Consider the following 16,667-nt stretch of genomic DNA (forward strand, 5'->3'; position numbering starts at 1 on the left):
CTTTGACAGTGCAGCATTGAAATCAAGACATTGAATGAGAATATATATTTACACTAAAGAGGTAAAGAATCCCAAAATTCTCTAGTCTTTAGAACTTGTCTCAGTTGCCTGATCCTAAGAGCTCTAAAAATTCAGAAACCAAAATCAGATAATAAAAAACAGTTTTGTGATGTCTAGGTGCTTTATTATTGAGGTTTGCAATTCAATTCTAAGTGGTAAAGAAAAGGAGTATTTTAGAGATGAATACATATAGGTTGAAAATTTTAAAGAAAAAATAACTGATAAATCAAATTGTATCCTTCAACAAAATAAAAATATTGTCTTACAAGCTCTTTTGAATTAATCAAATCTCTGCTCATATTCCTGGGAGCACTGAGGAAGCAGCTTTACATTATTGTAGCTAGAGTATTTTACTGTATTTGAATTACTAATACACACTGACACTTCAGACTTTCTATCAGAGAAATATGATTATGCAGCGTCCCAGCAAAGTCTTTTTACCCAGCCACATAGTTTCTGTTTCTCCCTTCCCTTCCCTTCCCTCCCCTCCCCTCCCCTCCCCTCCCCTCCCCTCCCCTCCCCTCCCCTCCCCTCCCCTCCCCTCCCCTTCCCTTCCCTTCCCTCCCCTCCCCTCCCCTCCCCTCCCCTCCCCTCCCCTCCCCTCCCCTTCCCTTCCCTTCCCTTCCCTTCCCTTCCCTTCCCTTCCCTTCCCTTCCCTTCCCTTCCCTTCCCTTCCCTTCCCTTCCCTTCCCTTCCCTTCCCTTCCCTTCCCTTCCCTTCCCTTCCCTTCCCTTCCCTTCCCTTCCCTTCCCTTCCCTTCCCTTCCCTTCCCTTCCCTTCCCTTCCCTTCCCTTCCCTTCCCTTCCCTTCCCTTCCCTTCCCTTCCCTTCCCTTCCCTTCCCTTCCCTTCCCTTCCCTTCCCTTCCCTTCCCTTCCCTTCCCTTCTCCTTTTTTTTTTTTTTTTTAATAAACTTTAGTTAATATGAGTTTTGTAAAGTTTTCTAAACCAGGTTACAAATGGATTTCAGAGTAAATAAATGGGCCTGGAGAACTGCATTTTTAAAAAACTATTTTGGAATACTGTTGACAATTCCCTATAGTAAGTCCCATTTGCTGGTATTGCAACACACATACAACCCATGAACTTCCCAAACAACACTGTGTGAATATGGTCATAAATTATCATAACTGTGGCAGAGAATGCAAGTTAACTGAAGAGCAGAGGAACTGACTGTACAATCTAACATCAGTGAGCTAGGAAATGTAGTTTATGTTCTCTGACCCAGTCCACAAATAAAAATAGCAAAGCAAAAGTGTAAAACTATCAAATGCAATGTGAACTTTTTCATGTGATTTTTATTAATGGTGTCCTCTGGAAGTTTGTTACTTTCAAGATTTTCTTGTAGTTCACAAGACTGTCCATGAATTAAAACATAAACTACCTGTCTATGTCTTCTGGGAGATCTCTCAGGTTGTTGCTGCTAATGTCCAACCACTGCAAATTAGACATCCGGAGTACACAAACTGGAATAGAATGGAACTTGTTTGCTGACACATCCACAACTGTGACTTGCTTCAGGTTACTTAGCTAGAAAGAAGTTTTGCTTTATTTTAGTTACATTTTGCAAATACATGAAAACATTCTAATCTTCAAACACCCTTTGTTTTCTCAATGCATTTAGAAAAAAAAAATCATTTAACCTTTTAACAGTCTTTCATTTTAGTCATCAGTACATTAAAAAACAATTTCAGGAATATCTACCTCAAAATCTGTTCATCCAATTTTTAACATCATCATTTTATTGAATGAAATTTCCATTTTTAAAGATACATATAATTTCAGTCATCAACAAAAAACAAAAAATGCCTTGAATTTTACCTAGGCAACATGCGAAGTAAGTTCCAAAATGAAAAACTGCGGTGCTGACAACTAATAGATGCAAAGTTATTATTCCCAAAACCAGAGGTTTTACAATTCCATTTAAAAAAATACATTGGTTTCCCTCTTTTATGCAGAAAGAACATATTACAAGGGAGTCTTTCAAAATGAAATTTCCAATTAAAGCTAAATGAAAATTCTGTCCAATATTTTCCAAAGATCTTCCATATTCCAAATTTTAAATGAATATTTCTGTAAGGAATTACATGTTTATTTGAGTTATAAATATTAGTATGATGAAGGTAACTACAAATGTACCATGTAATTTTTAAAGAAATAAAAGTTTTAATTAAAGCTTTCCATGCTCTGAATCAGCAACTCACACTATCAGTTTTCATAAAACCATGTAGCTAGGTAATGTGAATTATATGTCAGTCTGTTACATTTAATTTGACCATTGCCATTGAAAATGCTCATATTGGTACTGTGGCAAAGCCTGTTTTTTTTGCTTGCCTGTTTTTTTTAACACATATTGATGCTAGACCTTGCAATTCAGGGAAATCTTTTCAGGGAAAATTACTGAAAATACCATATGACAAATCACTACACAGATATATTTCAGAAACATAATGGAGTTTAAGAGTCTCTCTGAACTGCCCACCACTGCATTAAAATAGCCTTGGTGAGGTGTTACTCTGGATGTGTCTCATTTCTGATTGAGAACAGGCAAGTACACATTTTATACTGACACTTCATTTTCAAACCTTTTTTCACTTTGAGGACAGACTGCTAGAAATGAACACACTTTCTCACTCCTCCACTGAAGATTTTCCAAACACTGACTTTATTTTTCCCCAAAATAAGAAAACCTCCTTTTGCAGAAGTACAGCAGAGTGACTTTTTCAGACATTACCAATAAGAAAATAGAGGAAGCAATTGACACAATTTTTACATGGCATTTACTTTATGATTTCAAATAATTTTCACAAGTCACAAATCTAAGCAAGTATTTCAAATTTTTCTGCACTCAGAACAAACTGTTTCTCAACAAGAAAAGTCAATCTCTAACCACTGAGACTATTGTAAAATACATCAACATCTTGGTTCTTCCAAGTTTCAAATCACTTTGCTGCCATATGCAGTCACTCATCATGCTGAAACATCTCCGTAATATTAATCATATATGGTAAGATAATATTTCTACAACAGCAGGAACTGGTTTTGTATACTTTCCCAAAAGTACCTAATTGCATTAAATATTAAAAGCATCTATATAGTAGTTATTATTTTTTATGATTATTTATGCCATTTTTCATACAGTATTGGAAAGAGATTATTTTAATAGTTCATTAGATCAAATCTTGCATTATTCAGGATCTTGTGCTCCCAAAAATATATCAACAAAATATAAGGCTGTCTTTTTATGAAGTTTGGTATAGCGTTCCACAGAATATATGAAGCAATGGTTTTGCTGTGTATCTGCAAGCTGCCAGTACTTGCTCTTCTAGGGTAATTCTTAACAAAATCTGTCCATTTTCCATGATATGTTGAAACGTAATAGAGCTTTTATTATCACAGAATCACAGAATGGCCAGGGTTGGAAGGGACCTCAAGGATCATGAATCTCCAACCCCCCTGCCACATGCAGGGCCACCAACCTTCCCACCTAATGCTAGACCAGACTGCCCAAGGCTGCGTCAAATCTGGCCTTGAACACTTCCAGGGACGGGGCATCCACAACCTCTCTGGGCAGCCTGTTCCAGTACCTCACCACTCTCTCTGTACAGAATTTCCCCCTCACGTCCAACCTAAATCTCCCCTCCCTCAACTTAAAACCATTTTGCCTCATCCTGCAGATATCAACTCTTTCAAAGAGTTGATTCCCCTCCCCTCTGTAGGCTCCCTTTGGGTACTGAAAGGCTGCAATGAGGTCACCCCGCAGCCTTCTTTTCTCCAGGCTGCACAAGCCCAGCTCCCGCGGCCTGTCCTCATAGGGGAGGTGCTCCAGTCCCCTGATCATCTTTGTGGCCCTCCTCTGGACCCTCTCCAACAGTTCCCAGTCTTTCTTGTACTGGGGGTTCCAGACTTGGACGCAGTCTCCAGGTGGGGCCTCACAAGAGCGGAGTAGAGGGGAACAATCACCTCTCTATCCCTGTGGCCACCCCTCTTCTGATGGAGCCCAGGATACCATTTGCCTTCCGAGCCACAAGGGCACACTGCTGGCTCATGTTAAGCTTTTCATCTATCAAGACCCCCAGGTCCTTCTCCACAGGGCTGCTCTCAAGGACCGCTCCTTCCAGTCTGTAGGGATGCCTGGGATTCCTCCAGTCCATGTGCAAAACTCTGCACTTTGCCGTGTTGAACCTCATCAGGTTCACCCGGGCCCACCTTTCTAGCCTCTCGAGGTCCCTCTGAATGGCATCCCGTCCTTCAACCGTGTTGACCGCACCACTCAGCTTGGTGTCGTCAGCAAACTTGCTGAGGGTGCACTCAACTCCGTCATCGATGTCATTGATAAAGATGTTAAAGAGCACCGGTCCCAAGACAGACCCCTGGGGGACGCCACTTGTTACCGGCCTCCACCTGGACACAGAGCTATTGATGACCACCCTCTGTCTGCGGCCTTTCAACCAGTTTCTTATCCATCAAATGGTCCACCCATCAAATCCACATCCCTCCAGTTTGGAGAGAAGGATGTGGTGGGGGACCATGTCAAAGGCCTTGCTCAAGTCCAGGTAAATGACATCACTCACTCTGAAATGTTCCCAAAAACCACTTATGATATATGAAGCACTGAAAATTATGGCATCTATATATTACATTTTCTAAATGAAACACTGTGCATTTTATTTCATTTTTGAGAACGGATGGATTTTTGTACTTCTTATAACATTTCATTTTCAAACAAGCGAGGCTCCCTTATCATATTTATGTTAGAATTTATTTCTATTTGATGTTGGCATTTGTTATTTTCCTCTATTATCTCATTTTGAATCAATCAGTATATAAGCTTTATGGAAGTTCAATTTTAAAACATAGCTGTATTTCATAGTCTAACTACCTAGACGTACTTACTCCTTATATCTAATCTCTGTTATCATCTTTATTTGAAAAACGCCTTCATTTTGTTCATCTTAATAAATTTGTTCATAGAAATGAACCAGATAACACTCCACTGCTTTTCTTTCCCTATGACAGTTAACTTTTAGTAGAAATAAAAGAACACCATATCCCAGGATGAAGAAGTTATGTGATAAATTTTTGTGTTTCTGTTTGTGTCTGGCTTTCTGTGTGTATGTGTGTGTGTTTGTTCTGCTTTTTCTATGAAAGGAATTTACTGATAAGATTGTATACAAATTTATCATGAGTTGCCTACTGCTTAACATCAACAAATAAAAAGGTGTAAACTCATGTCAAGTTTCACCTCAAAAATATTGTTAATTTCACTTACACATATATCTTCTGTGCCATAAAGAGTATCCAAGCAAAGTCAGTATATGACAAGACATAAGGATTAACCAACAAATTTCAATCAATTCACTGTTCTGCTTTTGCTCACACTTTTCATTGATTCATTCATTACAGTGAAGTCAAAGGACATTTGAATAATTTCAGTAAGACCAGATTGCCATGTATGGCAGCTCCCAAAAAGCACAATCTAGCACTCAGTATCTTGGTAGTGTAATGAAAGCACTATAGGATATATAATCCTAGGTGTGAATGGTGCATTTACCCAATTTGTTCTCACGCATCCCCAGCTTTTCTTTCACGAGGAAGTAGATGTAACCTCATCCATAATTTCACTGACATTCCTGAAGAAAAGCACGGAGTAAGAAACTCTGTGCAAGACTATATTTAGAGACAGAAAATACCTTTCACAAAGATAGGCTGTATATTTATAACATATTCTAACACAAGGTTTCCAAACCAGACTCTTAAATTAGAGAAATCAAAAGTATTTAACCAGTCACACTTTACCATCAGGGTGTTCATTTGCATATTTTTGACTGAACTCTTTGAAGCATAGAAATAAATGACTCCAAGTAGCATTTCATTTTGTGATAACTTGATAAGCTAAGTAAAAAATATGTATGTGGAAGCAAGTCTTCACCTAAGTGTTATCATTCTGATCTTGCAAAGCAAAAATCCTAAATATTTTGCAGAATTAATTCACAAGTAGATGCTGTTATTCTGATAACAAACTGTTTACTTGGAAGTTTAACATTATCTTTGCATTATTACTGTCATTAGAAAAGCTAATGTTTAAATTCTAATGAAGTAGTTATAACTAGTGATGATAAATATGGTAGTTATAAATAGTGATGATCTAAGCATAAATAGTTCATAGAAAGGGACTTCGTATTTTACTATAGACATTTTTAGACTATAAACAAGAAGGAAGCTGACTGAATAAGCAATAGTCATAACAACATTAGGTGTCAATAATTCACAGATAATTGTGGCATGGGATAAAGCCTTGAAGGGAAAAAGGAGCCCAAGAATGCTAGTCATTACTGAAGGACAATCTACTCCAAGCCCAGAAGCAGTGCATCTCAAGAAAAAGGAAGCTAGGCAAGAATGCTAGGAGGCCGCCATGGATCAAGGAGCTCCTGGACCTAACTTAAGCACAAAAAGAAAGCCTATTGCGAGTGCAAGCAAGAATGGATTACCTGGGAGGACTACAAAGAAGTTGTCCGAGTACCCAGGGATCAGATTAGAAAAACTAAAACACAGATAGAATTAAACCTAGCCAAGGAGGTAAAGGGGAACAAGAGGAAATTCTGCAGGTATATCAGTGATAAAAGGAAGGCCAGGGAAAATGTAGGCACTTTCCAGAAGGAAATTGGAGACCGGGTCATGAGGGATATGGAGAAAGCTGAGGCAGTCTGTCAAATAAAGATGACAACAGCGATTAAATATAAGGAGTAAGTATGTCTAGGTAGTTAGACTATGAAATACAGCTATGTTTTAAAATTGAACTTCCATAAAGCTTATATACTGATTGATTCAATGACTTCTTTGCCTCCTTCTTCACCAGCAAGGGCTCTAGACACTCTGCCCAAGATGCAGAAAGCAAAGATATGAACTTGGAAAAGGAAGATCTGTCTGCCTTAAGTGAAGATCAGGTTCTAGACCATCTGAAGAGCCCGAAGGTGCGCAAGTCCATGAGATTGATAACACTCATCCACAGGTTCAGAGGGAACTGACGGATGAATTTGTCAAGCTACTGTCTATCATATTTGAATGGTCAAGGCAGTTTGCTGAAGTTCCCAGTGATTGGAAAAGGGGAAACATAACCTCAATTTTCAAAAAGGGAACAAAAGAAGATCCAGGGAACTACAGGCCAGTCAGCCGCAACTTTGTGCCTGTCAAGACCATGGAGCAGATCCTCCTGAAAGCCCTACTAAGGCACATGGAAAATAAAGATGAGGTGATTGATGATAACCACCATGGCTTCACCAGGCACAAGTCATACCTGACAAGTTTGGTGTCCTTTTATGATGGAGTTACAACATCAGTGCGTAGAGGAAGAGCAACTGACATCCTCTACCTGCACTTGTGCAAAACATTTGACACTGTCCTGCATGACATCCCAGCTGCCAAATTGGAAAAAGACGGATTTGGTGAATAAATCACTGACTAGACAAGGAATTGGCTGGATGGTCGCACTCAGAGAATTACGGCCAATGGCTCAATGTCTAAGTGGAGACAAGTGGCAAATGGAGTTCCTCAAGGATCAATGGTGGAACCAATTTATTTAATATCTTCGTAGGTGACAAGGACAGTGGAATCGAGTGCACTTTTAGCAAGTTTGTAGATGACAACAAGCTGAGTGATCCAGCTGACACACAGTCAGAGGGACTTGGACATGCCTGAGAAGTGTGCTCATGTCAACATTGCACAATACACAAAAATACTTGAAGGACCAGTATTCAAATGATGACGTGTCAATTTTGATTCAAACATGCAAAATAGTTGGTTTCCAAGTAGGAGAACTCTGGAAGTTAGAATTTACCTGCTCTTCAGGCAGGAGTTCCATAATGAAAATCCCCATATTCAGTAAAGTCACAACAGAGACAAGTCTATTTTGCACTCTAACGTGTCTGGTCTGGAATTAGAACTCATCTAGTTGAGCAAACCATTGCAAAGTGTCTGCCATCAAAATTACCTTTCTTTTAATGCTACGGATTGTACATGTGCATGACCCTGATAGTACACAAACCCACAACTGCGAACACTGTCCACAATTGGACATGGCAATTCAGAGCACTGTGATGATGCCAAGATTATAGCAAATTTTCTCTCCCTTCTCTTTTTTCCATCCACACAGTATTTTTAGATACATGCTCGTGTTTTTTTTTCCAAAATACCTACTCCGAGATGCTAACAAACCAAACAGGAAATGTTTTGAATTCACCTCTTCTCAAGGGATTATTTTCTTTCCATATTGTACAAATATTTCCTGGAGCTTCTATGCCTTTCTCTCACCCAAACATGTAAAACAAATGGAAAGATGGGTATTAGTAGTAAAACACTTTATAGAGGGAGATGTCTTTTCTGATCCGGACAAGCAAGCTGAGTATGGGCATCCAGGCACTTGAGGGAAAGTATGAAAAGGAGAAAAATGTAACTACGTATAATTCAGTGAAAATATTTTGTCCAGGATGAACTGGGGGTCAAAAAAGGCAATGTATATATGTAATGCGAAATGCAATAGTTAACCCCAAATCTACCTGCCATTAAATAGATCAGCTGTACAGTTTCACCCAAAACACAATAGTGTGCTAAGTCTTTCTCCCAGAAAAACACAGCAGATGGGATTCAGAGATTAAAAACTATAATTAACAGAATGGAAAAATTATTTTTTAATTGATGTTTTGTTGTTGCTCTGGAGTAGTTCTGGAAGACCTAAACCAAGATTAGGAAAGTCCATAAAGATTAAAATTAATCAGGTTCCTGACTTCTAGCCTTGGGGTTCTCAGATTCCTCCATCTATGCTTTGTGAAATGTCTCAGGCAACTATGAAAAACCTATTGGACTATGAAATTAGAGGGAATTCAAGAAAATCTATGTTTTTACAGCATCCTCATTTCTTCCCTTCTGTGCTCCAGTGTCCTACAGTTCTGAAGCATCCGTCACGTTAGGTTCTCAAGTTTACTCAGTCTTTTCATTGTCTCTAATCAGTATGTAAAAGGGCATTCTGTATTACCTAGTAATCTGAAGGCCTGGAACAAGTTTCTGAGAATGAAAAAAATTGGCCGTATTAAAAGCAGTTTAGGGGAAACTGATCTCTCCCTAACATCTCCCGATCCTGCAAGGTGAGTATCCAGAGAAATAAAAATGTGAGAAACAAAGGCAGAAATGGCACAGAACATGAAACTTCAGGTTGCTGCATATGAACCTGAAAGCTTCATCTTTCAATTCATTTCAGCCTCTCTGCCTCTGGGATCCCACAGGACAGCCATAACTTTTCACTGACCAGCTCTGCATTTTGAGACTGAGGAAAATAGCAGCCTCAAAACAGTTTGGCAGTCAGTGTACGCTGCTTGACAGGACTGAAGCTAAGAGTCACAGCCCCCAACTTGTATTGCAGATTCTTCTTTGTCGCACAACCATATGACTGTATAACCATATGTTATATAATCAGACACATTCAGAAGATTTGACACAGTTATATATGTTCACAACACAAACTCTGCACAGAGAGAAGCACTGATCACACATATCTAGCATCCATACTACTCCTGTAATCCAACGCATGGAGACTCAAGTTTTGGGTTCACACAATTTCACGGACGGTTTTTGACAGTATCAGTTCCAATTAGAACAGAAGACCCACCTGCAGGTGTGGCAAGAATAAGAGAGGCAGTGAGGAAGTAAACAAAAACTGTGTCTATTAAAAATAGAGAGGAAGGAAAAATTACCAAGATCAAGTTTGCAAACAGGAGAAGGGGAGAAGAGAAAGGAATCTTATTCATGCAAAGCTGTGTTTACATCATAAAGCATGAGTTTACTTTAGCTGTACTATTACCTCGTAACTTGTGTTTTTATTATTGATAAAATTCCAAGGCTCCTAAACTCCAGCAGCAGTGACCAACTCTATGATGGGACAAATAACGAATTAGATGGATAGTCTAAACAACAGGTGAAGAGAGGCCACTTTCAGCATTTGTTCAGACTTTTCCAGCCATGGATTTCATAACCTGAAATTAGTGCACATTTGCATTCCTCTTCAGAAGCATAACAAAGGCCCAGGCTTGAGAGTTTTCACCTCTTAGATTAAAAAACTGAGAACAACTGAGCCACATCCTCAACTGAACTGCACTGTGCCTATGGCATCACTTGCACTTCACACTGGGCATAATTCTAGGCTCTTTTGTCCAGCAGCTGTAGAGCAGAGATCCTACCTGAATGAGCCCCATATGAAGGGGAAAAAAAATCAGGTAATGTCAACTTTCAGCTCATAGGGACTGGTTCTTGCCTTAATGCCTTTCTCCTTAATCAATGATAATGAATAAAAATCACAGCCACTGCTGCTGCACAGTGGGCCCCTCCATGACTGCATGTGAAGATCTGCTCTGCACGGTGCCCATGGGCTGTAGGGGACAGCCTGCTCCTGCATAGGCCTCTCCTGGGCTGAAGGGAGCTTCTGCTCCCTTCTGCCCTTCCAGTGCACCAACACTGGTGGCTGCGGGATTCTTGCTCCCACATTTCTTAAACCCCTCTCCCACCTACTGTTCTGCAACAGTATTTTTCCTTTCTCAATTCTGCTCTGCCTGAGCAGCACACTGCGTTGCTCATGGCTCAGCTCTGGTCAGCGCTGGGTCCTTTTTAAAGTAGTTGTAACTGGTTGTGATCTGACATGAGGCAGCTGCTCATACAGGACACTCACAGAGCCCACACCCACTACCAAGACTGTACTATGTAAGCTCCATACACCAACATTAAATACAGCAAAAGAATCAACTTCTTTGATCTATCTTAATCTATATCTGTCTGTGCTTTGTTTAATGAATTCTAAAGTGCGGTTTGCCTTCTTGGCTGCCAAGACTTACTGCCCAATCACATTGAGCCTACTGTTGACCAGTACCCCCAGATCCCTTTCTGCTGAACTGGCTTTTCTGAAGCCAGTAACAGTGCTGAGCTTGTGCTGAGGGGCTGGCAGCTTGTGGGTAGGCTGCTGAGTGAGCAGGAGTGGAACGGAACACAGTGGTACAGTTTAAATGCCCCACAAAGGCGTCATCGGTCATTTGCTGCAGAGACTAGCTTCCAAGGCAAGTAAGGCTGCACTAGGCAAGGGATCTGAAGCAAAAAAAGCTCTTTTTAAGAGCAGGGGTGGAGCTGGCATACCCAGGGGATGGCAGGGATAAGCCTCTGAACTGTCCTGTAGAATTTTCCAGGAACTCCTCAGAAGAGGTAATGTTGCTGACCCCCATCCAAAACCTTCTCGTGTCCCTCTAGGAAGCGGTGGGGGAAGAACTTCAGAATTCTTTCAGAGGTTTGAGGGAGGGCCCCTCTATAATGGTAGTGTGCCAGAAAGCTCATGTGAAGTGCCTTTTCTCTAATGCAAGCAGCATGGGAAATAAGCAAAGGGAGTTAGAAACTGTTACAATTGGAAGGATTAGCACAGCAGAAAGGCAGTACATGACTGGAACAGCAAAAGGATTAGTGCGGATGGGATGGTATTTCAAAGGAAAAATAAAGGTGTTTATCCATCCAGAAATCTAGGCTCACAGGAAAGACTCCACAAGGGGTGGGGTGGGGGGGATCTCCAACCAGAGATCCTTCCCCAGTGGCAGCCAGTCCTTAAATGAGTTCTAAGAGAGGTGGAGCCAGGCTTCACCTCTTTGGCTCACACAGGTGAATTGCCTTCACCCGTGCTCCCAGGGTTGACCAGTTCCTTTCCCCACGTGCTCAATCAGTGGTTCAGGCCATGACTCAACAGTTACCATACGGAAACCTGATGTACTTGGACAGTTATGATCTGGTTGCTATCACGGAAACGTGGTGTGATGAATCCCATGACTGGAATACTGTGACTGGAGGCAATGGGATGGGGGATTTCAACCACCTGGATATCTGCTGGGATAGTGGCACGGTGGGTGGCAGCCAATCCAGGAGATCCCTGTTGTCTGTTGAGGATAAATTCCTGGTCCACATATTAGATGGACTGACCTGAGGTGAAGCCTCAGTGGACCTGGTGCTCACCAATGTAGAGGAGAGCATCAGAGAGGAGAACATCAGTGATCATGCCCTCATGGAGCTTATGATCTGGCAAAAAGTAGAATCAAGACCCTGAACTTCCAGCTGCTCAAGGGACTGATGGGTGGGATCTCCTGATAAAGTGTCCTTGAGGACATAGGAACAGAACAGAGCTGGCAGCTCTTTAAGGACACCCTTCTGAGAGCACAAGAGCTCTCCATCCCCCAGTAGAAGAAACTGATCAGAGGAAGTGGGTGACTGGCATGGCTGAGCAAGGGCCTGAGGTTTAAACTGTGGGAAAAGAGGGAAACATACAGGATGTGGAAGGAGGGCTGTGTAGCCTGGAATGAATATAGGGATGTTGTCTTCCTGTGTAGAACTAAGATTAGGAAAACCAAGGCACAGATAGAGTTGAACTTGGCAAGGGATGTGAAAAATAACAAGAAGGGGTTCTACAGGTACATAAGCAGAAGAAGACAGACCAAGGATAAATGAAGACAGAGGACTGCTTTCTCAGACATGGAAAAAGCTGAGGTGCTCAATAAGTGCTTTGCCTCAGTCTTCACTGGTGGCCAGGCTCTTCCCCACGTCTGCCAGGACCCTGAAGTTCTAGGTGTGGGTGAGAGGAACAGATTCTGTCTCACTGTAACAGTAGAACAAGTCCGAGACCTCCTCATGAAACTGAATGTGTATAAGTCCATGGGGGCTGGATGATATCCATCCTAGGGTTCTGAGAGAGATGGCTGATCTGAGAGAGCCAAGCCGTTCTCCATCATATTTGAAAAATCATGGCTGTCCGGTGAAGTTCCTGATGACTGGAAAAAGGGCACCAGGGTCACTCCCATTTTTAAGAAAGGGAGAAAGGATGACTGGGGAACTACAGGCTGGTGAACCTCACCTCTGTGCTTGTGGGAAGATCATGAAGCAGATCTTCTTGGCTTCCATGCTTAGTGATGTATGAGACAAGGAGGTGATCCCAGATTGCCAACATGGCTTCACCAAGGCAGATCTTTCCTGACCAAACTGGAGGCCTTCTGTGATTGAGTGATGGCATTGGTGGACAGGGAAAAGGTGACGGATGTAATCTATCTGGACTTCTGCAAAGCCTTTGATGTGGTCCCTCACCACATCCTTCTCTCTAAATTGGAGAGGTGTGGATTTGAAAGAGGGTCTGTTTGGTGGATGAATTGGTTGGCTGGTTGCAGTCAGAGGGTTGTGATCAATGGTTCTGTATCAAGGTAGTGGCCAGTCACGAGCAGTGTCCCAACAGTACAGGCCCTAGAATTAAGCCCTGTGGACAGCACTGGTAACAGGCTGCCAGACACATGTAGTCCCATTCACTAAACCTCATGCGGTCTGTTGTCATAGCATGAACCTATCTCACAGTTGGAGCTGGAAATTAGCTGAGCCTGGATCAATCTTTTTATCTGCACTTGCATCTCAAACAATCATAGAACCATGGAATAGTTTGGGTTGGGAAGGATTCATGTAGTTCCGAGCCTCTGTTGCCTTTGGATTCATCGAGATTTTGAACCATTTAGAGAAAGTAAATCTGGAACAGTACCAAGCGTACTTTCCAAGGACAAAATTATTTTACAATTAGACTCATGCTTTTTGTGGCAATATAGCTATGTTTTTCTTCTCACATTATACCCTCTTTGTCATTCTTATGAGTTGCCTAATCCTGTGAAGCTATTATAGACAAATTTCATTCTGTGAAGGGTGATGTTACTTTTACTGAACTTGTGAAAGGTTAAGGGAAAGCTCATCAGCACCATGGCATGAAGGTATACATGGATTGGATCTCTTATGAAATCATCTGTTGTTATTAGCTGCTGACTTGCTCTAACAGTGAAGTGTTTTGACGTGATGCTAAACTAACTAGAAGACTTCAGAAGCCCACTGTCAAGAACAGGATCAACTGATACACTTTCCAGTGCCTGACTGCATAATCCTGTTTCCTAGAAACATTCCCCCCCTTTAACTCCTTGTTTATTAAACCATTTATGAAAGGAGCACTAAGGTCTCCACGAGTCTTCTCTGACACCTAACACCTTTGCACCTGCTCTTTTGGGTTTTACACCCCTGCTGCTAATGTTTGATGTTACGTCTTTTACCAGCTCCATAAAGCAGCTGTTGCTTTGAATGGATTGACAGAACTTTGGCCAGCCGTGACCAAAAGCCCCTCACTGTGAGCATTAAACAAATTTGAGAAGAACACCAACACTGAGCAATGGTTCGTATGCATTGACTGGAATGTCAAAAGATCCATCCAAAAGATGGAAACTCTTGTGTTTGTACATACATTTGCTCTTTCTTTGGTAAAGTATTCATATACAGTGACAGTCTGCCTCATTTCCTTACTTCAAAAAACCCAAACCTCTCAAAGGATACAGAAAGAATTTCAGATTACTTGGTGCATGTGCTGAAGTGTGGCAGTGAGCACTTAGCAAAGCAGAATAATTTCATAAACACTTCTTTAATTGATTTTGAATATGCCTACATCTATATGAAACATTTTCAGCTTGTTGCTGATGGAAGGGAGTGATTTGCCTGCCCTGTGACTGACAAGATGTACCACAACAGATGGCATATTTGATAGAGGAAATTAGCATTTTTTTATCTTCCCTTTCTTCCCACTGAAGTTCCTCCAGCTCACATCTTTCAATACACTTGGCTGATGTAGCACTACTAACAAAAATCAGTATGAAAGAAGATGTGGCACTTCAATACAACAAAGTTATCTCTGAAATATCAGCATAGAGCAATTATTGTGCCATGCTCAGGAAATATTAATTCTGTGATTTAGTAAATAAATATAAAGCAATAGTTTTTGAAGGAAACACACCTCAAAATGAGGCCGGAACAGCTTATAGTAGAAGTTACATATAATTTATAATACTGTTGTTGTTGTTTTTTTTTTAATAGAAATACAAATTGCATGAATAACATGTGTATGAAAACAACAGTAAGGAACTCTATTCATCACCAATAAAATACCAATATCTTAGTAATTCTTAAGTTCAGTTATACAAGTATAAATGGTACAAGACATTTAAAAACAAGTCTATCCATCCTACTTTCTCTGTAGCTGCAGAGCATGGCACCTAATATAATCCCACTATGGTAGGAAAACTGGCTAACATAGAGGAAGGGCATGCCACACCTGAGCGTCTTAACTGAGAAAAAAGTTCACCTCAAAAAAGAAATTTTGTAAATTAAGTATCATCTCAAGGAAGACTGCATCTAAGCCTCATAGTGCATCCTCTCCTTTCAAATCTGGTTACTAAGGTCGAGATACAAATTTAGTAACTGGCTATGTAAAAGTAATACTGTATAGGTTACTTTTGTGGTATTTACATTTTATTTCAATTCATATTTTAATCCAAATCCAGTGACTGGCAATTTTAATTTACAAACATTGCCAAAACAGACTGAATTCAACTGCAGGTTAATAAACCTATACTATAAAAGGACTAATTTTTCAACTACATAGGTAGTCCAAAAGTAATGCCTCCTGTATATTTGCATAGAAACTACAACAGATATAAAAATACTATTTGACAGAGCAAATATTCTCAGCTACAGAACATATTTTTCAACATAGTCATAACCATTAGCTATGCATTTTCATCAGCAATGAACAAGAGCCTGCAAGCTGCACTCATGAAAATCTGTACCAGCAGAAGTGACCCACTGTCACTGTCACCACCCAACACCTCACTGTGCTCACATCCACTCTTTGGTCTCCACAAACATTCAGCAATCATTGGTAAATGTCATTGGATGCATTTTTTTCTGCATGGAAGAATTCAGACACACCTTTGCTTCATATGTACTTCCATATCAGAAGCCATTTTGTCAGACTGCCCCTCTGCTGTCACCTGTCCCACAGCAACAAAATGTAATGGAATATTGTTGGGAAGGCTCAGCTTCTACTACTACCATCATCTGCCTCGGACATCGTAGACCAACATAAAAAAAACTGGAGGCATAACATTCAGTGTAGCCCTCATAGTATTAATCTAACATAAACTGAACTTTTAAAATACAGAAATGTTAGAGATTCAATGATGAAAGAGAGAAAAATAGATACTGAAGCAATTTGTTCTTGCTTAGTCAAGATACGGAACGGTATGAAATCCTAAGTGTTAAAGTAAAAACATGAGAGCATACATCTTCATTTTGTTAATGAAGAATCAGATCATCCCATTTTAAAATGAGCAAAACGGCTTAAACACTGCTGAGAGTGGCCTTTAAAGGCAGATAAAGAGTTTTATACCAGAAATGAAGACCACACATACATGCACCAAGGTATTGTCACCAGATACTGAATCTATTTCACGTAGAATTAATGCCCATGGGATTTCAGTAGTCAAAGCATTTTGGCATACCTCAGTTTAAAATGTCTGCATTCAAAAATTAAATTGTTAGACTAAAAACAACAAGTATGTGCAGTATACATATTGTAAGCCTCGTTAAAAACTGCAGGTTGTCTGAAAAGTAGTACAAGCTAAAACTGCTTAGTGTCTTCTCTTTCCCACTTTGCACAACTTCTTAACATGAATTAGCAGACTTAACACAC

At 40.5% G+C, this 16,667-nt stretch overlaps 1 protein-coding gene across 3 annotated transcripts in view; it reads right to left on the bottom strand.

The window, feature by feature from the left end:
- Positions 1-16,667, bottom strand: part of LRRC2 (leucine rich repeat containing 2) — a 99,022-nt gene that overhangs the window by 3,782 nt on the left and 78,573 nt on the right. For all 3 annotated transcript variants that reach the window (XM_090131012.1, XM_090131013.1, XM_090131014.1), the window contains exon 6: positions 1,443-1,588. In XM_090131012.1, the coding sequence (XP_089987138.1) occupies positions 1,443-1,588 (146 nt within the window). The remainder of the gene's footprint in view (positions 1-1,442; positions 1,589-16,667) is intronic.

The sequence above is a fragment of the Phasianus colchicus genome, chromosome Z, assembly GCF_987193195.1.
Source record: "Phasianus colchicus chromosome Z, bPhaCol1.hap1.1, whole genome shotgun sequence".
Lineage (NCBI taxonomy): Eukaryota > Metazoa > Chordata > Aves > Galliformes > Phasianidae > Phasianus > Phasianus colchicus.